Source organism: Anopheles stephensi, chromosome 3, assembly GCF_013141755.1.
Source record: "Anopheles stephensi strain Indian chromosome 3, UCI_ANSTEP_V1.0, whole genome shotgun sequence".
In the NCBI taxonomy this organism is placed as follows: domain Eukaryota; kingdom Metazoa; phylum Arthropoda; class Insecta; order Diptera; family Culicidae; genus Anopheles; species Anopheles stephensi.
The window spans coordinates 64710074-64733193 of record NC_050203.1 but is presented as its reverse complement, the minus strand read 5'-3'; the positions used below and the strand labels follow the sequence as shown (position 1 = coordinate 64733193).

General features: G+C 43.5%; 2 protein-coding genes across 2 annotated transcripts in view; one reads left to right on the top strand and one right to left on the bottom strand.

The window, feature by feature from the left end:
- LOC118511667 (histone demethylase UTY) overlaps positions 1-23120 on the bottom strand; it is an 88151-nt gene that overhangs the window by 63354 nt on the left and 1677 nt on the right. The window lies entirely within an intron of this gene.
- Positions 6734-8405, top strand: LOC118511668 (nucleolar and coiled-body phosphoprotein 1-like). Its single transcript, XM_036055022.1, has 3 exons — positions 6734-6872; positions 6962-7054; positions 7121-8405. Exons 1-3 carry the CDS (start codon positions 6836-6838, stop codon positions 8380-8382), a joined length of 1392 nt encoding a protein of 463 aa, XP_035910915.1. The 5' UTR covers positions 6734-6835; the 3' UTR covers positions 8383-8405.

Below are 23120 nucleotides of genomic sequence, written 5' to 3'. Positions count from 1 at the left end.
GCCTTTTGTACGAGCAACTGGCGGCAAGTTATGAGAATGTGTTTCCGTAAACCCGGAAGTGGCTCTAAACGCACATCTAAATAATGGAGGATAAGCTTAGAAATTGCATTTTCAAGAGAGGAAGGCAAAGAACTCTGCAGAGAGCGAGAGCAAGTGAACCAGGAAGTTCCAGGAAGCAGAACCAACACACCGACACATGCAGGAAGGAATCATTGAACGTACCCTTACAGCAGAGCAGAATCTGGTAAGGGAAAACATTAAAGGATGATTCTACCGGGACACAGCAGGACGACCTTCCTAGGACGGTGCTCCGCAATACCGCATAAGGCTGTGTCTGATCGCTGGTGTGGCTGCGCTACTTGCGCTACACAATCGATCCAGTGCCAAAGCTTTTCCTTTTACGGCTTTTGAGCATGTGTCTTTTGGCGTGCTAAGGGGAAATTGTGGTAAAAAAGGGACGGGAAAATGTTTCCGATTCTTTAAACAACAATCAGATAACTGTAAGAAACTGTAAAAAAGCGATAACAATTCCATAGTGAAGCAAGTGTGTTGAAGAAAAGTTTCAGAATAAGTTATTATACTAAAAATATAAAAATTGGTAATCAAATAAAAGTAAATAAATAAATAAATATAAATATTTTTTTTTAAATAAATTCGAAATAGACGTTCGAATAAAACACGTTGGTAATGTACGATTTACTATAAAACGAATGTTAGTTGTATAAATATACAAAGTATATGAAAAATTTAACATTAAATTAAATCGTCTCTGATCATTGTGAAGTTATGAAACATAGAGGACATGTCCCAGAGTGCCAAGGGTCACCATAACGCCGTTAACTTTCGCTTCCTGCAACATTTGTCAATTGTCACGGATTGGAGCTTACCAATTGACCTCTAGTTCCGTTCCTTGATCTCCGCCGTCATCAATTCCCACGGAAATCCCTCCGTTAAATACAAGGATTGGCTGGCGAAAAAGTGACCAGCTATGGAATGTTTTCCTTCTATGTTTCAGACAAAAAAAACGGGAGACACCACTCTCGTACGTCTAAGGACATTTGGGGAGCGACGAATAGTACTGAGAAGCAAGAAAACCGGGAGACTTCCATCTAGCAGGAAAATCCCGTATAAACAACATAAACATGCGGGAGAGGGCTTATGTTACCCATCGTCGTATTTACCCGGGACCACGTCCCATCGTCGCCCGAGCAAATGTGGGCGCCTCCTCTCCATTATTCTCTCCAAAATCGATAAAAACTTCCCGTAGGAACGCTGGAGGAGACCCACCAGCCCATCACCGACTTTCCCGGGATTGCGGTGCGAAAGTGTACGTGAAACTTCTACCGCGCCAAATGGAAGCGTTGGAGCCAAAAGAATTCCACCGCGAGCGAGGAAAATCCATCGGAATGGAGAGAGACTTATAGAAAAGAAAAGAGAGGAAACGATGGACGGAAGCACGGTATACTGTTTACGAAATGAGAAACAGGAAATGGTTGTGCCGGTTCCGGGAAACCGTTTCCGGTCCGGCTAATGAATGGACCAGTATGCAGTATGGACCAGTAGGGAAAAGGGAAGGGAGTGGCCTTCCCCCCAAAGGTTGCCACAATTAGACATTACAGAAGCCCGCCGCCGCCTGCTGTGTATTTATAGGTTTGTTTGGAGCAATTGAAGTACAAATATGCAATTAACTTAAAGTTGAGTGCAACAACAACAGCAGCAAAAAAAAAACAGACTCATTAACTTTAACCTTGCACAAGTGGTTATCAATAAAGCTGTACGCCATAAATTATGAAGTTTACTTTTGCTGCTATCAATCAAATCATCTGATAGCGATAATATTTAACTTACAAATACTTAATAAAACGGGGAAGTTTATTTGATTCCGACAAGTTAATACCACTATAGTCTTACAGCACTTAGCACGCTGTTAGTTCATTTCAAATAATTATTACCAATTTTCCTTAATGTGAAATAAAATTATTCAAACATTATTATTGTCGTCCCTTGTGACAAAGTAACAAACAAATTGCCGTCTTCAAATATAACAAGCGGCAGTTATATCATACCGGTCACCCGTCAGTTCCCGGAATGCACTCGTGGAGCTTCCCAGCAAAGCACGAAAGTGACTTAAACACACACACACACGCACCTCTTCCAATATCACACATTTTCCCTTATTTTCTTTTTCATCCCCTTTATCAGCAAGCGAGCGACGCGTAAGGCGTGCCTACACACATTATTAACAATTTCGGTGACATGCGTTCGACAGTGTCCACCAACGAGGGAGGGATCCGTCCACCATTATCGTTCCCTTTCATTATCTCACACACACACAAAGACACACATATAATACAGCGAATGCTGGGTGTTTGATAAGGCCTGTATGGGTAGGAATTGGGGCCATGAAAGCGGAGAAGGGTACGAGCGAAGCCCTAATCGTTGGTTGATGGTTACGCGCCCGATTTGACTAGGATCATTTAACGTGATCGATTACGATCGGTGCAATGGATTTTGTCTACCTACCTATGCATTATATGTTGTACTTTGTTTGTATAAAGATCGAGAACATATTTCATAGGTAAAGGACCATAAATGGATGTGCATATCGCGGTAAAATGTCCAGAGTGTACATTATTGCTAGACCAGAACAAACCCAATCCAAGGTGACCATCAAGTGTATAGGATGCCAATCGGTTTCTTGAATTGCAAAGCCTCTAAGGGATGGTATTAAGGCTCTAAGGGATGCTCACGACAAAGGACTAAGGGACGAAACTTGGCCAAGGATACCTCTGGTCTCTGCAAAATCTGAGCTGATAATTATCCAAGCAGACTTGCACGCAATTTCCAGAGACATAAATTACTTCAGGAAACAATTGATAGTCTTGTTTGTCCAACGAGTACCTGCTCCAGTATTGATGAGCTTTCCAATAGCCGTACAGATCGCAGACAATCTTGAGGGGTTCCCCAGAAACTTCTTCGAAAGCGAAATCCCGGAACTATTCCAACCAAAATTACCATGTGTAATAGGCCTGTAAAAGGTATTTGATTTCCCTATCATTTGAAGCCGTTTCCATATCAACTAGCTTTGTTTGCCATTTCATCTAAGGAGCCTACAATAAAAATGGATACTATTGCCTTATCTACTGAAAACCCCTGCAAGCCCACAAATGATCTCACCCTCAACTGAAGACCTCAACTATAACACGCCTGTGGCAGTCGAAGTCGGAGGACTACGTTCGAAAAACATTTGCTCCAGCTTTGCAAATAGTGTTGAAAATTTTATTGATGAAAAGCTAGAATATTTAGAGCTATTTTTGTTTCGAAGGTCCTTACTAAATGCACCCGAACATGTTGATAATATTACTTTATATTATTCACTGAATTTATGCCATTTTTTCCTGCAGCCATTGGTTCGGAGAAATTCATCAAACAATCTAATAACAAAAGATCAACCATATGGTAGACGAACAGAAACCTTCATACATGTACGGTAATTACAATAATTGTTGCGGTAACAATAGAACCCAAACGCAAATGAGTTCACGAACTTCTCGTTTGTAAAGCCCCAACTGTTGTGTGTCCATCCAAGAAGTGATTAAGCTTTGGATAATAGGTTAACAAACCTCCAAAGTGGTTTCTTTACAAAAAAAGTAAAAAGGAACAAAACACTTTGCCAACATTGAAATGACAGGTTGTGGAGAAGTTTTTCGCCGGCGAACTATATAAATATACATACGAAAATCATCATTAGGCGTCGACCCCATAATGCATTTTTGCTCGATCCGGGGGAATGACCATAATGCATTCGTAGATGATGGCCCAGCCAGCCAGCAAGGGCAAACAGCTACACACATGTTTTCCCGATCTAATTTAACCACCGGTCGGTTCGGCAGGCCGACAACCTGTAATTACCGCCCAACAGTTAAGCGGTAAAGTCCGGTCCCGCTGCAGCGCAACAGAACAGCCAGATTATCCCCGAAAATGAGAGTATCCTTGAAGAGTACGGGGACAACAATGCTGGAGGAGATGTTCGCTAACCCCTCTTTTTGAGATACTTTGTGTGCCTCGCTTTGTAGCGAGAAGATTCTAATGCGGCTGCGTATTCAGCTCAGCTCAAAATCTAAAATGCACAATAACATCCGAAGAAGACGGGCTCTTAGTCTTGAGCTGCTAGAACATTAGGCGCTGGGCGGGGAGTGTGGGAGAGCGCTGCGAGGAAATCAACCCAAAACGAAAAAGATTTATCGCTCCTCGAAGGCCCCCAACCAAACAAGCCCGGAGGCAGAAAGAAGGTTCCCTCCGAGCAGAAGCCAACGAAAGCAAGAGCGCAAAGGGAGGGGGGAGGGGACGACGTGCTGCATTCAACGATACGATCGCGACAGGACAAGGTCAATGTAATCGAACAAGGCCAAAAACTGTGGAGGCCCGCCAAAAAAGGGGGAAACAAAAGATGCGTGTGCGAATGGCAGGGCAACGGAACAGACGAAACGGTGCAACGATTACGACCCAAAATGCATGTCTGAGGAGCAACAGCAACGAAAAAAAAAGAATCATATATTCCTAGCGTTCTGATGGTGGTGGCATCAATCCACCGGGTGAGACGTTGTTTAAGCATTTCGATATCACGTGCACGATTAACCCCGTTGCACTACTGCCAAGCGGTAATGGGGTTACGGCTGTTTAGGTAGTGGAGTTTTTTTGGGGTGTTTTTGATTTTATAATAAAGTGGCCGCAAGTTCGCACAGTCTGCTAACGAATGTATCGCTTAAAATTGAAGATATGACCTTTCTTGATCTATCTTGATCTATGGACTTTCAAAAGCTAAGAAATGAAGTTTGATAGGCATAATTATGGTTTTTTTGGGCCTTAAAGATCACTTTCTAGCCCGTTTGGGTGCCGGAGTAATTGAATTAGATCCTCCGATAGAGGTTCGGCTTACAATACTACATTGCTTACAGCTGAGGTCAGTTTAAAGATTCTTTGATTTCGATCATTTTGAGTAAATGTGTGTGTACTAAACAGTCCACCTGGTCCAGGATCTTTCTGCTATCTTGGGACTGTCGTTACTTCGGATGACGATGTCAGCATCGAAATCCGGAAACGCATTCTGCTGGGGAATCGTGCCTACTACGGCCTTCACCGTCTGCTGAGATCCAGAAGACTTCGAGACCGCACGAAATGTGAGATCTATCGCACACTGATTCGCCCGGTGTTCCTATATGGCCACGCGTCTTGGACCATCCGAGCGGAGGATGCAAACAAGCTCTGGGCGTGTTCGAGCGACGCATCCTCAGGACCAGGATACGATGGCTGGGGCATGTTATGAGGATGCCGGACTCATGCCCCACCAAAAAGGTATTCGTCAGCGACCCTCAGTTCGGCAAGAGGCGTCGGGGAGCACAGCGAGTTCGTTGGCTGGATCAGGTGAAGGGAGACCTGTTGGAGGTCGGGTCCTACACGGATGGGAAGCTGCAGCCAGAGGGATCGAGTTTTCTGGAGATCTATTGTTGACCGCGCCATGTCACGACGACGTGCTCTTTAAAAGAGTAGGCCAACATGATCTCTCTCTCTCTCTCTCTCTCTCTCTCTCTCTCTCTCTCTCTCTCTCTCTCTCTAAGGCGCGGCCTAACGAACTCTTAAGCTCATGCCTGCCGTTTCTGGCCTACTAGACTTAATAATATACCTCGTAGTAGGATAGTAAGTCCTCTCTACGGGGGAACGTTCTGGATAGGATTTGAACCAGGATCCTGCCGTATGAAGACCGGCGCTTTTGTCGCCTCTACCATCGAAGCACCCTAGGCCAGGACACTCCTCATCATTTAGACAGATGCTTCATTCCCCAGATCAAAATTTCACAACGATCAAGCGATCGCTAACCGTTGTGCTTGGCTAACCGTTGTGCTAAACGGCTAACCGTTGTGCTTGGCGAAAGGCAATTTGCCCTTAAATCGCTTGAAGGGTTTCCCTTTTTACTCCATAATACAGCAATAATTCTACCATTTCCTATAAAAAAAAACAAACAGTTTTGCTCTAGCCAACAGAGAACCAAAGGTCCAACTGATCAGCTCTGATCGGAATATAAAACGACCATGAATTACCTTAAACTACTGTCAGTAATCACTTACAGTTTGCCATATATCGCACACATAAAGAGGACCCATCGTTTGCCATGCGTTCAAAACTCACCTGCAAAGAAACAATCAAAACCAAAATATCATTAACAAACAGTAAGCAAATTTAAATTAGAGCTATAAAAAACGCTTTACAACGTGATAATAAAGTATGGTAATTTCTGTTGGGAGAAAAATGGCAATAATCGAGACAGATGTGTCGGATGAATCAAGAGAAATGTTAAAACTTGTCCGAAGCTCCGAGACAAGAAGGAACCAAATCGGCCAATCAGTGCCCTGGGATGAAAAAGGAAGATGAAGCTACCTCTTTCAAAACGAAATGATCACGCTTAGCATACCACGCGTTAAGGAATCGATAGTTTTGTTACCATGAGATGCTTCAATGCATAAAACCAACTGATTTAGTTTTACGAGCATAAATTGAGCCATAAAAGTCGTAAAAACTGCTACACCCGTATGTTTAAAGGAATAGGAAAACGTTTCCGAAGACAGATTTCCTGCGGTAGACGCGCAGCCATAAAACAAAGTTTCTACCACATCACATCATAACAGGCTATGAAGTTTATGGTGATCCACAACCCAAGTAAGCGTTGCATAGCATTTTTTTGCTTATGAATCTTCATTCTTTCGGCAACCTCTAAATTGAACAGTTCAGTTTGTTTAACACTTTTCGGCCCCGGTCTAAATTTTAGCGTAACAGCAACATGGAACACACTATCGCTTCTGAAAAAAAGGAAAATGGTGCGTACTTTTGGTTGGAATTTCAGTTTAGTTTTCAGTTTTGGTTGGAAGTCAGTTTGGTAACATCAGATTCATCGTTATTTTTGTAGGACGTAGCAGTTTGGCCTCTATGATCAAAATGTTCAATTCGGCGAAGTCGGCCGACAAGGATTCGAAAGAAAGCTTGCGTAAACCAATGAAAGGTACTTTTATGTAAAAATCTGCTGATTAAAGCAAATTATTTTACATTCCTATGTATTGTATCCTAGAATCAAAGAAAAATATGAAACTAACCAACAGTGAAAGAAGTCCAGCAGATGAAACAGAGCCGAAGGACATCAAGGAACAAGTACAACCAGAAAATGACTCTTCTAACCAAGATTCGGAGAAAAATGTGAAACAAGCCAACAGTGAAAAAAATCCTGAGGAAAAACCAGGAGTTAAGGATATGCAGGAACAAGTACAACCAGGAAATGACTCTTCTAGTCAAGAATTGGTAGAAAATAAGAAACCAATCGAAAATGAAAAAAGTCCTGAGGAAGGATCAGAGGCTAAGGATATCACACCACCGAAGCAATCTGAAAACGATGTCAATACAACTCAAATTAATACGAGCTGCGATGAAGAAACGCCCACTGAAAATTTACATACTGCGGATACTGTGAGCCCCGTCCAAACTACTGAGGATAATGTTCTTCCCGAGGAACCGCCTTACATCAAAACCGATCAAGAGAATAATATTTTCGAAGATGCTAACCCGACTATTGATCCTAGCCAGCAGGAAAGCTCTCCAACAACGCAAGATCGCGCCATGCTACCACCAAACCGAACTTTACCACCGAAAATGAACAATCCTACGACCAAAGTAAGAACGAATATTTTGCAACAGAAATCACCCAACTCTACGCTGTCGCTCAAAGACAAGCAGCAATCCTCCAGCAAATCAAGCCACAGCTCCCTATACACTTCTGGACCATCAACCTCTTCCTTGTGCCATCTGACGGAGCTTTCGCAACCAAAACCGGCCGCATTGCGTACAACGCTGAGATGTCTTCGACAGCTGCACGGTAAAGATGCGAAAAAGCTCGCGAGCATTGAGCGTCATCTACGTGGGCTTCGTAGTGGACCAAACCCTAGGCCGGAAAGAAAGTCAGCTACAACGAAACGCAATAACGCAACCAATAATTCAGCACGATCGCCAACGAAGCCAACCGAGGATGAGAATGCGTTGGGTGATCGTCAAGCGTTCGATAGGTTTGCGGCGAATCTGTTCGCGGAGCTAGAACGGAAACGGGCACACGAAAACTATGAAGTTGCCAAACTGCCGACCCCAGTAGAGATTGGCTACTATCGCGCTGCGTATGATGCGCTGGTGCAAGCGTTCGGACAACCGTACCACAAGTGTACGCTTGAGCTGTACCAGCAGCTGGCCGCCGAGCTCGGTATGGGGGCAGAAATGTTTGTAATGGATAAAACTCCCTACATTACGGATGGTCAGCTTCTTCATGAAGCACCAATAAATCGGGAGTAGATAGTGATGTTTCAAGGTTGAAATGCTGGATGTTCGTTGTCCTTTTGGTTATGGTAGAACTTTAAATTTATCTTCTCTGCAAAATAATTTACCACCAGGAGAGCATTTCCTTCTGGTGCATGTTTGCTATATCCAAATTAAATTTAAATAAATAATCACGATAAACGAAAACTGTCGCAAACGAATGCGGTAGGCCAGCAGAAAGATATAGCATCGAAAAGCAATGTCTTCATCTCAAATAATATCGCACACTTCCCTTCTCAGGACGTTCCCCCTTTAAATGAATAACATACAAGAAAGCCAACATTTTTCCCCGCTATTTGCTTTCCCGCTGGCATAAGAAAATAAAGCACGGTAAGATAATTTATACTTCGTAATATTTATCTCCATTGCAGGCAGCAGCACCCCCTTGTGTACCTGTGCTCATCGTGAAGAAATGTATCTTCCCACCAAGGCACACGTGCGACGGGAGGAACATAACACAAAACTTTAGCAAGGCGAACAGTAAATCCCCTTCCCTGCAGAGCGTTTGGTTGCGATAAATTTTCATTTCCTAGTGCAGAAGAATACGTAGTAAGTGCGAGCGAAGTAACACGAAACGCCCTAAGCCCCAAGGGGAAAACGAAGACCAACGACAAGCCAAACGATGGCATCGACTTTCGCGCGCGCTTTGCTTGAGACTTTGGGCTCACCAAACACCGGGAGCAGAAAGGAAAGTCTCCTCTCAATGGAAATCCACCCCCATCCAGAATCATGTGGAAAACGCTACACTAAGAAGCGAGCTTCCCAAGGGTCCCGACAGCACGGAAACCATCGGGATAGCGCACCAAGAAGGAATCGAATGTCTTTCACACCAAAATGCTTTCCTCTTTTGCACACATACATTGCGGGAAAATTCAAAAACTCATGATGGAAGAACCGAAAAGTATATACATTCCTCGATCATTGCACTGCCCAAGGATCAAGGACACGTCCGGGCGAAATAGGAAGTAACGAATAGAAGAAAAACCTGCTACAAAAACCAGGCATAAAGCGAAAGCTTCATCCATGTACTATACGTTCATGACTTGCAGGGCCTCTCACTAAATCCTCCTTTGGAGGCGACAATAGAACCTGCACCGAAACTCACCAAGGGAAAATTCCCAGGGTTCAGATCAGTAGAATGTAGTTAAGGGAAAAAAAAGCCAGCCGCAAATACACCGATAGAAAGGAAAGCCACACACACACACACAGCAGTGTGCCGTGCAACGACCACATAATCAGCCGGTGTTCTGGTGGAAAACTCTCCCGGCAAAGCTTACCACCGTGGGGGAACCCTCGAATACATAGAGGACTCAAGGCAAGCAAATTCTCGACGAGGGAGACAGAGTGAGAGAGAGAGGGAGAGTCAAAAGACGGTACTTTTTCGTACAACCACCTTCTTCCAAACCGAAAAGTTAACCCAATAGTTGATGTTTATGTTTTGCTATGTGTCTTCCCATCGTCTCCGTACCACCAACATGTAGTCGACAGCCCTAAATCTTAGGCTTCCCGCTTGCTGCTCCTTCGTACATGGTACGTCGAAACATGGTTCGAACAAACTTTCTTCCTGCGCCTTGCACTCTTGCCTGCTGTGGAGGGGGGAAACATGTCGGTGGAAAAACCGCACCGTATCAAAACAAGGAAAGCCGGATGCCGGATCATAACTACTGACTCCCGCCCGGGGTACGATTAAAAGAACGGGCGCAACACACCCAAGACTAGACCAGGACTTCCCAAGCTCCCCGAGCGAGGTTTTCACTCCTGAAGCTAGCGTGGGAAAACAACGGACAAGGGCACAAAAAAAAGTGAGCAGCAGTAGCAGAATCAAAGAAACTGTCCTACCGGTATGTATCTTTTTTATTTATTGCTCAATCTCTTTTCTGCTGGCCTCGTCCACCCCTTTATGCAAAGCGCTTGCAACTTAAGGAGATCGAGCTATCGAGCGAAAGGAAAATTGGCTCTAGCCGGTGCTTAAGTGTGATAAGCTGCTGAAGCCAGACAAAGAATGAAGTGATGAAAGATCCACCACGCCGCGAGAACAGAACCGCATTTGCAGTACGGTGTTGGGTGGGCAAATGTCACGGTGCACCGATGGAGTAATAAAAATGGGAAAAATAAACACTAACTAAATGACAAATAATGAAAACGGGAATTAAGAGGAGGGAAGGCAAGAATAGTGTATAGAAGGTATAAAAATAAATAAAAGAAAAAAGAGCAAAAGAAAAAACAAGTAACATAAACACAATAAAGTAAAAAAAAGGATAACTAAAGAAAACTTAATAAAAACAGGAGAAAATCTATGCCCAGACCACTGTGCACCCGGGGCCAGTGAAAACTAATTTAAGCCGCACGATGGTCCCAAGGCGGATATTTGATGAAAATTGTATTAAATTAAATTTGAAAACCAAACTAATTGAAATTGATAGAACGTCCTTTAAATGTCTCAATGTTCAATAAATTTAGCAATGCAGCTACGCCGGTCTATTGAACTTAAGACTTAAGAATCTTAAGACTCACTGCTGTTATCCCAACTCACCATGCATAAATGATATTCAATATATATTGGGTATTCTGTGGATTTTTTATCTGTCCCTCGCTGATGAGAAAGAGCTTCTCTTCTTTCTTGGCCTAACGACCTCTTACGTTATGCCTGCCATTTTTGGCTTACTAGACTTGTGGTTACCACCGAGCCGCCCAAAGAGCGTAAGCATGCACTATTTACTGTATTAACTGTATGTAAGACGCGATAAATTTACTTTGACAACAAATAGAAAAATTATAAAAGCCCTAAAATTTTTCATAAAATTCTGTCAACCATTTTAAGCTAACATGTATGTCTTCTTCTGTGGCACTACAACCTCGAGAGGTCTCGGCCTGCCATGTCTGGCTTTCTGTGACTTAATTTTACCCGTAGTAGAAAAGTAGTCAGCCTTTCGTACGGGGAGGCGGTCTGGATGGGATTTGAACCCCGGCCCTGCCGTGTGAAGACCGGCGCCGATGTCGCCTCTGCCACCGGACCGTCCCCAACATGTATGTAGGGATTTGTTAAAATGAAAGTTAATGATTGATTGTAACTGATCTTCAGCATCTTTGGATTGGAAGCATGAGGGCAGCTTTTTTAATAACACTGTTAATATATCTCCGCTTTCTTATTCGTTTTCCTGGAAAGCATGACTTGTTCATGTAAAATTCGTTATTTTCTCTGCTAAACAAGTTTAAATTTTTATAGCTTAAGTTGGACTTTTTGCGAGTCTTTTTATGCTAGAAATCCATTACAAAAGCATCAAAATTCATCTATACCGTCTGTCCACCCATTAGTCCTAAACTGTGAACCACTGTGCACCGGGTGGGGGGGGTCGAAGACCGCTACAGAGACACGGAACGCTTTAAGCTCCTTTTTTTCGGGCGAATCGGTCACACCGTTACACGACCGGCATGTGGTTAAAGTTTTCCCTATCCACATAGCAGCGAAAAGCCAGACGACAATAAACGAACCGGCTAGTACGCAACACCCGAAAATCGCCCGACCCGTCGCAGTTGCACCACCCAGTTGGTGTTCGTGTTGTCGGTGTGTGCGTGTTGGGAAGGTTGTTGACTTACACGCGACAGTAGATGGGGGAGGAAGAAATAGGAGCGTACACAGCAGGCGTACACAACAGACAGACAGACAGACAGACAGACAGTCAGACCGGATTCGGGTGCAAGGACGGTTGTAAAAAGGATGCAACCTTTTCGGGCGCCACGTGGTAGCGCAGCAGTAGCAGCACGAACGGTAAGTGGCCCCAGTTGAACTCACGTGCGCCTTGGTGGCGTTTGTTGTCGGGTCGGTCGGATGGATGATGATGGAAGCCAGAAGGACGTAAAATTACACCGGCCGGTGGTTTGGCGCATGCATCCACCAGATAAAATCGCATCAATCGCGCCGGCTACCAGAGCAAGCGAGGGCGAGGTGGAAGTTTTATGAGTTCCTTGCACGTTGCTGCTGTCGTTGTTGTGAAAATGGGATTTCCATTACGATTCATGGAAGACGGTCACGGCTACCAGCGCCAAACAGGAGATACGGTTGGGGCTACCTATTTTCTTGGAAGAAAGCCCGGATCCGGAAGGATAAGTACGATAGCGCCAGAAAGGTTCGTCGTCTGGGGAGGAGTTAACTCTTGGGTTTAATTTAATATCGAGTGCGACTCAAAGTTTGGGTGGATTTTTAAAGTTATCCTCCTAACAAAATTTCAATATTTATCTTAAACTCATGTCAGAGAATGTTGGTGACAGTTGTTAAATAAATCGTTCGTTTCGAGGGTTAACAAATTCATGTGCGTCGTGCAATGTCTCTCAAGTTCACCGTTGAAAAGGTCTAGCCAACCATCTACTATTTCCTTTTCCTATTTCCCCTCTTTCCAGCACCCTCAACAGTGAATCTGATTATTTGACAGCAATGGGCTTATCTTTCGCGCCGTGCAAACGACGACGAAAGGACAAGACACCATACCATAAAGCGCATTTACGATTGTTTCGCCACTAGCAAAAAGCGCAACAAATCGGAAACGGTGAGGGTTCCCAGTCCTGCTAGACAAGCCCTGGACCGACAGAGAAACGCACCGAATGTGGGTGATAAATTGGCTAGATGCTGACTACAAGTTTATTTTCAACTGTAATTACGGTTTCCCTACGCTCGCTGGTCCATCGGAACGTTGAACAGGGACAGGGGGGGCATCAAAACCCCTTGAGGGGTACACACTTTATGCCGGCAAGGATATAACGCATGCCACCTGCACCCAAAACCACCCTGGAAGCGTGGACCCTTTCCGGGAATGGAAAAGCAAACCCATCCGTGTGACAACCTTTCAACGGCAACGGTGCTGTCAGCAGTAGCGCCGTGCCGGTGCAGTGCAGCGAGCGAGCGTTGCAACGACGTACGTTAAAATATAATTACGACCCACCGACCGACCGGTTTCGGTTTCCTGTTCCGGTGATGGGGTGGTTGGGTGAATCACGGTGCATTACGTGCAGCGTAAATTATTGGATTATCCACAACCATCCGCACCGCCCGCCATCCATCACGCTTAGACGATTAGGTCTAAGCTTTATCGTCTAAGTTTTAGGATTTTAGGAGTTTTAGGTTTTTAACTGTTGCGATTTTTTTACTAATTTAAATTTTAAATAATTTATTGCCGTGAGTTAAAAATAAAAAATTTAAGCCAGAAGAAAGAATTTGAATTATATCCCAGAAGGTTCCCAAATGTATTTGAATCTGTCCCAAAGTTCTTTGACGCTATCCTGCATGTGTTTGGTTTCGTAGTAATATTTGTTTAAACTTTTTTTTAAATTATTTTACAATATTCAAACTGTTATTACTTCACTTCATCGTCGAATCCACGGAGTATCTAGAGTATGGATAATATTTTGTTTGTATTTAGCAATTTATTAAGTAATATTTATGCTTAAAGTTTAATGCTATAAGGGGGCGGTCCAGTGGTCGAGGCGATAACAGCGCCGGTTTCCCACTGCAGGACCGAAGTTCAAATCCCATCGAGACCGTCTGCCTGTACGCAGGGCTTATTACTTTACTACTGGTAAAATTAAGTCGCAGAAAGTCAGAAATGGCAGGCTCCGAGACTTCTCGAGGTTGTAGTGCCAAGGAAGAAGAAGAAGCTGAATGTTTTATACCTTGCAAAATATGTATAGGTGTTGCTGATGCAACACTCATACCAATTATACTAAACTAATTAGTATTCAATAAACAGGCGTTAATAAATCAATCAATTTAATGTGTTTACATTAAATGAATAAAAACTTAAACTATCTACAACACCCTTAAAGAACCATCCAGAAAAATCAAAATATATTTGGGAAATCTTCAATAAATTGTGTACTGAATTCAGACATACATCTGGGAAAGCATCGGCATACATTTCGATACTCTGTGGTGGTTATAAAGTAGAAAATATCATTTTTTATTAAAAAAAAATTAAAAACCTTAAAAGCATTGGACCTGCAATAAAGCCCAAAAACCTATCAATTAAACACCGATTCGTTTTACAGGTTTGTTTCCTACAGTTCACCACCATGTGCCTGGCACAACTGCCACAATCCTTTCGACATTCATTTCCAAAAATGTAGTGAAACGATTCAATATGCCAGTTTACACAAATCCTGTAATGCTCCACAATGTAATTTGTACCGACCGGCCGACCGTGTACGATTGATCCCACATCCGTTTTCCGGCGGTCATCGACCCCATCATGCCGGCTATCCATCGAGTAAGCTAGTTGTGTCTGGACCGGGAGCCCCAACTAATTGTACTACATCTCTGACAAGCAGCAAGCCAGCAACCGTTCCTCGCGAAAATAGTTGTGGTCGCCTTTTTGCTACGTAAAAGTTTCGCGGAGTTGGGGGGGGGGGGGGGGGAGATGGGAGGAATTGCGATAAATCGAGACCCCCTTCCATGCAAAACCACCGTGTCTCGTGTGCCGGGAAATCCACGGTAAGGCACGTGAAATTTTTCCACCCCATCCCGATGAATCTAGCTGGGAACAACCCATCAGGCGCGGGAGTCTCGCAATCCGTGTGGTTAGGTGGTTTTCGGAATTAGAAAAGTAGCTGCGGGGTCGTAACTGAAAGTGGAATAATCGAATGTGCTAATGTTGTACCGCGAGTGGATGGATGGCTGGATGGATGCAATTCGCCACCATAAGTTCGGAATATGTAAATTGATAAGTTGCGTGATCACGAGAATGTGTCAATAAAATATGTGAGTTGAGGGCCGTTAGTCCTTATCATGAGAGTGTTTTGGGATTAAATTTGGGAGCCATAACGTATACACGTGGTTTTGACCGTTTCTTATGGCAGGTTTCCCATGTCTAAAATTAAATTGTCATCATAGCGAATTGGTGCACTTCATTTGACTTGAGCTTGTATAGTTTTCGATCAAACTCTTTCTTCACATATCCTTTTCGTCCAAAAAAGGAGCCACTTCAAACGAAATAACAAACCTCAGATGGCGAACGGTCTATGATCGTTACACTTAAGCTTCTCGATCAGTTAGAATTTGAATCACAACACAAGCGAAGGCGAAATCAAATGATGTATGTTCTCCTTCAAAACTGTAGAGCCTACAAATATGATCTTTCAGTAGATTTTCGGCAGATCTGATGTCTAGATCAGATGAGTTGAAACCAATTGCATATAGTGCGCTCGATAGGCCGGGTCTTTCAACCCGAAAACAGGCGAAGTAAAGTGATCGATTAGACTATCCATCTTGCCTCAACTACAACTCAACTCAGTCTCGACATCTAGCAACCGCCACTACGTCCTCTAGCACAGGAACAACAGAGCTAACAACAACTTAGCGGATCGCATTGAGAGGACTTATGGGCCGTATATCTGGGCCGCGTAGTCTGATAAATAATATTAGTATCAATTAAATGAATAATGAAACCTTACAAGGATAATATAAAATTTCTAAACAGCTCAGATATCTGAATTTAAAAAAAAGGTGGCCAGTTCTTCTCAGATTGCAAAAAAAATGTTCTAAAGCTAACTTATCAAACATTACTCGAAATAGAACCCTTTAGCATGAAAAAAATCAGACCTTTAAAATATTCCGCCCATTATTCTCGCAACATAACGACTTAATCGAGACCCTTTACTTATCATGCCGTGCCAAGAGCTAAAGCTACACGTGTGCGTTTTGCAGGTGCACTGATGATCATTATCGATAAAGGCAGGTGAAATATGAAATAACCACCACGCCTCCGCCAGCAGAATGTAAAACTTTAAACCTGGCCCCTCCGCAACCCAGTTCGGTGGCCCGCCGAGTGTCCGCACAGCAAACACGCATCGAACAAACGGTGCATGCAGAGGGCTAGTTGTTACTGTGCCGCTTGGCGGAAAGCTGAAATTTTCACTTATTTCCCACCGACACTCACCGTACCTGGAACATGTCGGAAGGACGCTATTTACGCTCGCTCGTTTGATTTAGTGTGGTGATAATTGGTGTACAAATTGCATCGTTCTTTTATTACTTTCGGCCTGTTTTTTTTTTTACCAGGAGGAGGTCGAACATTAAACTTTGAAGCCATATGAGTTTGTAAAGCAGGTAGTTAGGAGGGCATTTCCATACATCATAGTCAGAATTCTAGTAGCTTGAGTCTTACGCGAAGGGCTTCAAGATTAATAAAATTATTGTATGACTTTTATTAAAAAAATCATTCGATTTAAACGGTCTGACGGTTGAACCTATTGCTCAACATTTAACATTGTAACAATTTAAGTGTATTATACTCCATAAGGATATAAACTCTTATATTCTAGAAACAAAATTCAACCTCACATCTGATTTCCAGTTTAATCTCCAGACAGACGCCCATCCCATACATGAGCATCCACCGATTCAAGGTTGTGTTTCTCCCGGAAAGTAATGATCTTAATGGACAAACATAAACCATTTCCATAAACAATTCGCCCGCAACACATATCAGGTATTCAATTAGAAAACGTATTTAACATCCACCAAAGTATCCTCAGCTTCTGCTCCGTGGACCGTGGCTTGGACTGTCGCATATCATCCGGAGGGTCGTCGTGTTCATTTTACACCACACTGAACAAATCGGATACAGCGTGCTGGACGCGTCCCAGAAAAGGACAACCCGGGCGAAACTGCGATATTGAAATGCTTCGTTTTAAAACGAGAAAATACGCAAAACGTATTTCATTTCGCAACCCAACACAGAAAATTTGAGGGCGAAAGGAAAGCTGCGTGAATGTGGACAATTAGTCGAAATAGCAAAGTCATGGAAGGTTGGCAGAGTCAGATGCCCCGTATCATGTCGGACCTTATGGTACACTTCCCCCGGACGAGAGCTGTACCGGGGGGATCAGTGCACAATGACTAATGGTTTAAAGCGAACCGTTTGGTTTTTGATAAGGTGAGTGTGCGTGGGATTTAACTGGGATCGGATTTAAATGTAATCAAATGAGGGAAAAATTTGAGCAATCTTTAGAAAGAAATTGGAGTCAAAAGGTAGAGTAATTAAATTTCATAAAAATACTGTGTTGCCTTATTCAAAGTATTGCTGCAAATAGAGGGATTCTAATGTCGCTCCTTCCTCCCAGGAAGTGTGTCTTCCGAAAGACAGAATCTCTAAAAGGACTAGCTCGGATAATCTTAGGTGCTAGGGTACTGGCCCTTTCAGAATTGGATGGTAATATTGCGAAAAAGGACCTTCTCCACAAAATTTAACTCGTTGAACATTAAAGCCTCCTACATTGGTGAAACACAATTACAAAGGTTAAAAACAATTCCTTTTACCATACGATATTGTTTTAAATGCGCCATTACATGGTACTTGCTTTCATACCGCCATAGCCACCACAACTTGCATCTGGAAAGCAACGCAACATAGCACCAGGATCAATTTTGCCCTAACCAACCGAGACGAGAATAATGCACGACATCCGGCAGGATGCTCGGCAAGCCGCCGGATTTCCATCCACCCATAAACAGACATTACCTAGCCGATCTATTGCCGAAAACTTCATCCAAACTTCATCCTCCACCACGTTGTGTGTGTGTGTGTGTGTGTGTGTGTGTGTGTGTGTGTGTGTGTGTGTGTGTGTGTGTGTTTTGTGTCGCGTTGCGCTAATGCTGAATGATTTGTGGTATTCCCGTCCGGTCGTCCGGTGCGCGGAATCGCGCGGCAGTGAATAATTTACGCACTGCACGTGAAGAGTGCACCATGCAAAGGGGACCAATAAAATGCAGCTGTGGAGAAGAGTCAGCCACAGTGAAGGATCGGCGAAAGCGAATGGAGACAACGTAAATAATGTGTCCTTTTTGCCGGCCGGGCAATCGTGTGTAGTAGATTACAGAGTAACGCTAGGTTTTGAGCCATAATGTGCATTTGTTTGTAAACTTTTGAAAATGACTATTAACAAACATAGATCAATTTACAGTACAAGCAGGATATAAAATACCATTAAATAAACGGCTGTAATACAATTATAGCAACAGAATTCATTAAAAAACGACGATTTGAACAATGGTGGCTCTACCTTTTTGAAAGGAGGTAACATAATCCCCGAGTCAGAGCTTATGCACGAACAAAGTAACATTCAAAGGCTTCATTTACCAAACATATTCGCAACAGGAAATGAGAACAATTGGTGTTAATTCGATACAATTACATACGAGAAATGTAGTTTGAGACTTTTCTTTACAATATAGTCTCAATAAGTTGGATGAATATCATACACCGATGCTTCCCCGAAAATTCATATCCTCAATTTTCAATTCATAGAACGTTTATTAAACTCCCGACGTCGACGAAGTGTTCCCCGTGGTTCTGCACTGTGCCGCATCGCCCAAAATCGCATCGATTAACTTTGCTTAAAACACACCGACATGGGGGCCAATGGTGCGGCGGAACGCACGACAGCCGGGTGGTTCGAAAGTTCGAAAGGTCCTTGTACTTCCTTCCACTCGTGAAGCGTGACGTCGCTTTACCGGCGTTCTAACCGTCGTTACTATATGCTCTTTGTGTGTATCAAAGCCGGTCGAACACGCCGGCAAACCCAGACGCCGGTGACGCTCCGTGTCGGGGTGAAGAAAACCGGACCCGCGTACCACAGCACAGCACAGCGCGGTAGCGCATGTTTTCGGGGTAGAAATGTGTTTTGTCTGGCATGTCGCTAGACGTCCTCCACCACCTAACGAAAAAGCTCTCCCGCGAACGAATCTGCGGCGGTTGTATGTGCGGGAAAGTTCGTTGACGTACCTCGATGGGGCACGTTTTCGGTGCAAACCTTCGATGGGTTGGTACTAACTACCCCGTACCAGGAAGTAAATGGTTTGGTTTCGAAGGGGAGTTGAGTTTTGGGAATGCAGCATAAGAGATTTAACAGCAGACAAAGGGTAAGTAATAGTGTTTAAAGGGTGTCTACACATCCTAGGAATTGTTCCACCACTTCAGGATAGGGATCTTTTGGGATTGTTGATGGTACGTTCAAACGAATGAATTCTGGATTCTACATGACGGTTGGTTTAAGAAAAGATTAATTCTGATACCAATCTGGACATGGAGAAACTAAATAAAACATATGCTCTCAAATAGATCCCAGACAACTTTCCCAGATAAGTTTGAATACTTCCCACAATTATTGATCGTCTCCCCAAAAAAAATCGAAAGAATAGACACTTCCTGTTTATGCCATTTCTGTTTAGTCAGCCTGAGTGTCTAACACTTTCCAGAGAAGCTACATGTACGTTGAACGGAAACAACAGCAAGCCATTTTGTTGTAAACTAACTCAATATTCTTCGAAATTAAAATTAAACCTAAACATAACGCTCTTACATAGCGCCGATAAAGCGTCAAAATGCCCTAAACTCATCTCGTTCCGCTCACGATGACACACCATCCCGTACGACACGTGCGACGATGGAAAATACTTCATCCACCCAACCAACCAACAAAAACCATTATTTTTGTGCTCTAAATCCGTAGCTTCGGAGCGAAAGAACTCGCGGAAGAAATGTTTCCCCTACTCGCAGCCCTAACGCGTAACACGATCATGACTCACACCGGGGCCCAAAAACGTATCTAGCAGGAAAAGAAAATGTTGGTAAGGGCTCCAAGAATACGCTCCAACACTTTTCCCGTGTGGATCTTCAATGGTAGGGCACCCGTTCCGCCCTTTTCTGCGTGGGGCGTACGCATTCAACAAGTCATTGAACTCATTATGGAACAAGTTCATCCGGGCGTAGTTGATGGCAGGGTCGAACGTGCCGGTTCTCACGACGCACCTTCACGGTAGGATCAGAGGCGGATCAGGGTGTGCGTATGAGTAGCGTATTCGTCTGCCACGAGGGAAAGATGAGGCTGACCACGAGGTGTTTAAAATTGGGGAGATGGAGGTTCAGAACAGGAAATGGCTCACGTGAGGAGCATTCCATTGCGTGAAGCAAAGCAAACCAGCGAAGAAAGCGGAATGAGCTGGTGTTAGAACAACCGGGGGTGGGCATAGACCCTACTCGCACTCTTCACCAAACGTAGCTAGTCTTCGTTCTTTTCCAACCATTCATTGGCCATCGGAGAGCATTCGTGTTGGTGTTGATAGAAACGCACAGGCATAACACATCTTCAACGCCTATGCGTGGCGTCAGAGAGGAAAGAAAGAAAACAATCAACTGTGGTGGGGTGTTTGGCTAGATGTTGTTAGCTGCTCGGACGGGAAAACGGGTTTCCTTTTTTTCGAAGCCATTAAAGCATAGAGCGGCGAGACAGATACACTTACGGAAGTCTAAAGAGAGTACGCTGGTCGACCTTTGACGTGATCGCAAAAGTGTAAGCTGTTCGCGTTCAGGTAAGATGACAAAAGATCAAAAAATTAATAGAACTAGAATAATGGTTTGTATGGTTTAAAAAATATATCAGAATAATTTTTGGCCCCGTGTTTGTGGAAGGACAATAGAGGAGCCGCTACAATGACGAACTCTGCAGCATATTAAAGTAGGCTATGCTTGGTAATGCGTTAAACAGGGGCGGTCCGGTGGCCGAGGCTATAATGGCGCCGGTCTTCACACGGCAGGACCGGGATTCAAATCCGATCCAGACCGCCTCCCCGTACGTAGGGTTGACTACTTTACTACGGGTAAAATTAAGGCACACCGCCTCCCCGTACGTAGGGTTGACTACTTTACTACGGGTAAAATTAAGGCACAGAAAGCCTGAAATGGCTGGCCGAGACCTCTGGAGGTTGTAGTGCCAAGGAAGAAGAAGAAGATGCTTGGTAAGTCTAATAAGGAGGACATTCACATGGACATTGGAGCCGTGGTAGACCTAAGCTGAGATGGATTGAAGACGTTAATGCATCCGGCCGGATTGTCAGATGACGGTGCTCGATCGAGTAGGATAAGAACCCGAAGCGGTTGTAGCGATCGTTATACTAACGATCTAACTGGTCATAATCTTATGTAAGATATATTTTATACATGGAAAAAAGAGCAGCGTTATTAATTTATTTGATGCAGCTATGGGTGCATGGGTTCATGGGTTGATTCGTAAGCAAAAGAGTTGTCCACATTGAGGCTCAAAATACCCCAATATACACTCAACATTGATCTAGGACCATCAGAGCATCGTTCCAAACGGAGAAGAATGTCCAAAATGCGATGGACTTTGTCATACAAAGCACGCCGTCTATGTCTTAGACAAAGCTCTTCGGCTGACAATTAAAAGCAGTCTCCATAGTAGACGCTTTTGAAAGATATATTTCCGATGGCGAGCGCCTCGCCTATTAAAAAGACTTCCAACTAACATCGGCATCAACAACAAATCGAATTTTTGGGTCTCTATCAGAACCCAGGGCGGTCTGGACCGGGGTTCAAATCCCATCAGAGACCGCCTCCCCGTACGCAGGGATGACTACTTGCCTACGGGTAAAATCGAGTCACAGAAAGCCAGAAATGGCCGACAGAAATCTTTCCCGATTGTAGTGCCAATGAAGAAGAAGATCACCTTATATAATTGTTCTGTAACCAAGACGAATGAGTATTAAATGATCGTAAAGGATCAGAATGAGCTGAAAAACTGTTAGAAATCTCCAGATAAGTGCTGCAGAAACACTAGAGTTAAGGGGAGCAATATTTTTGTACAATACATGTTGGATGTAGCATTTATACAAACATAAAATCATTGAGTGCTTCGACTTTGGCTTAAGGACCTACGCGGTGATGCCAGGTCATATAGTGGGTTACTAGATTTACAGGGTTTCCGAGAAGAACTAAAAATGTGCGAGCCATTTCTGGGCAATGGCTAGGATGAGGTAAACAACTGCCAGTTAGAACTGGCGATCTGTTGCCCTTTCTGGACTATGGCCAAGTTGAACTAGTCACAAACTAGGTTGAAGTGGACGATGGCCAGGTTGAACTGAAATGTCAAATTTGAAACAATCGCTGAAGCAAATAATAATTTTATAATTACATACTGCGTTACAATTTAAGCGTTCTCTTCAACTAATATCATTTAAAAAAAAAATTACAATTAATATGGTTTTTACCGGTCATTTTTTAAATATTTTTTAAAATCAAGCGTTACCACAACCGTTTGCGAACGCTTCAGCGATCGTTTCAAATTTGACATTTCAGTTCAACCTGGCCATCGTCCACTTCAACCTAGCCTGTGTCTAGTTCAACTTGGCCATAGTCCAGAAAGGGCAACAGATCGCCAGTTCTACCTGGCAGTTGTTTACTTTATCCTAGCCATTGCCCAGAAATGGCTCGCACATCGTTAGTTCTTCTCGGAAACCCTGTAATGACTCACTACGGGGTAACGGCACTGCTATCACCCCGCCCACTGTACCATCTCATTCAGTTATATGGAATAGATTTATGTTCGTAATGCGGAGGCTTAATTTTAGGGGCTTAATTCGCTTCTACAACTCACAAAGCAAGATGCACTGTGTCAATATTTTTATGCAGCCTGTGGCACTTAATGTTATCCACTTGTCGTTACATAGGTTCATTTCTATCTTCAATTTACTCGCAATTACTGTAACGTTATCCATTAATCCCAATTTTATGTTTGAGCGGTTTGGTACGCAGCATTGGTAGATGTGAACAGAATCCAAATGTCAGCGTCCGAATTCCACACTCATAGTCATGATTCGTATAAGGCCTTAATGCATGTTGATTGTATCTTATTTTTGAAATTTAATTTTA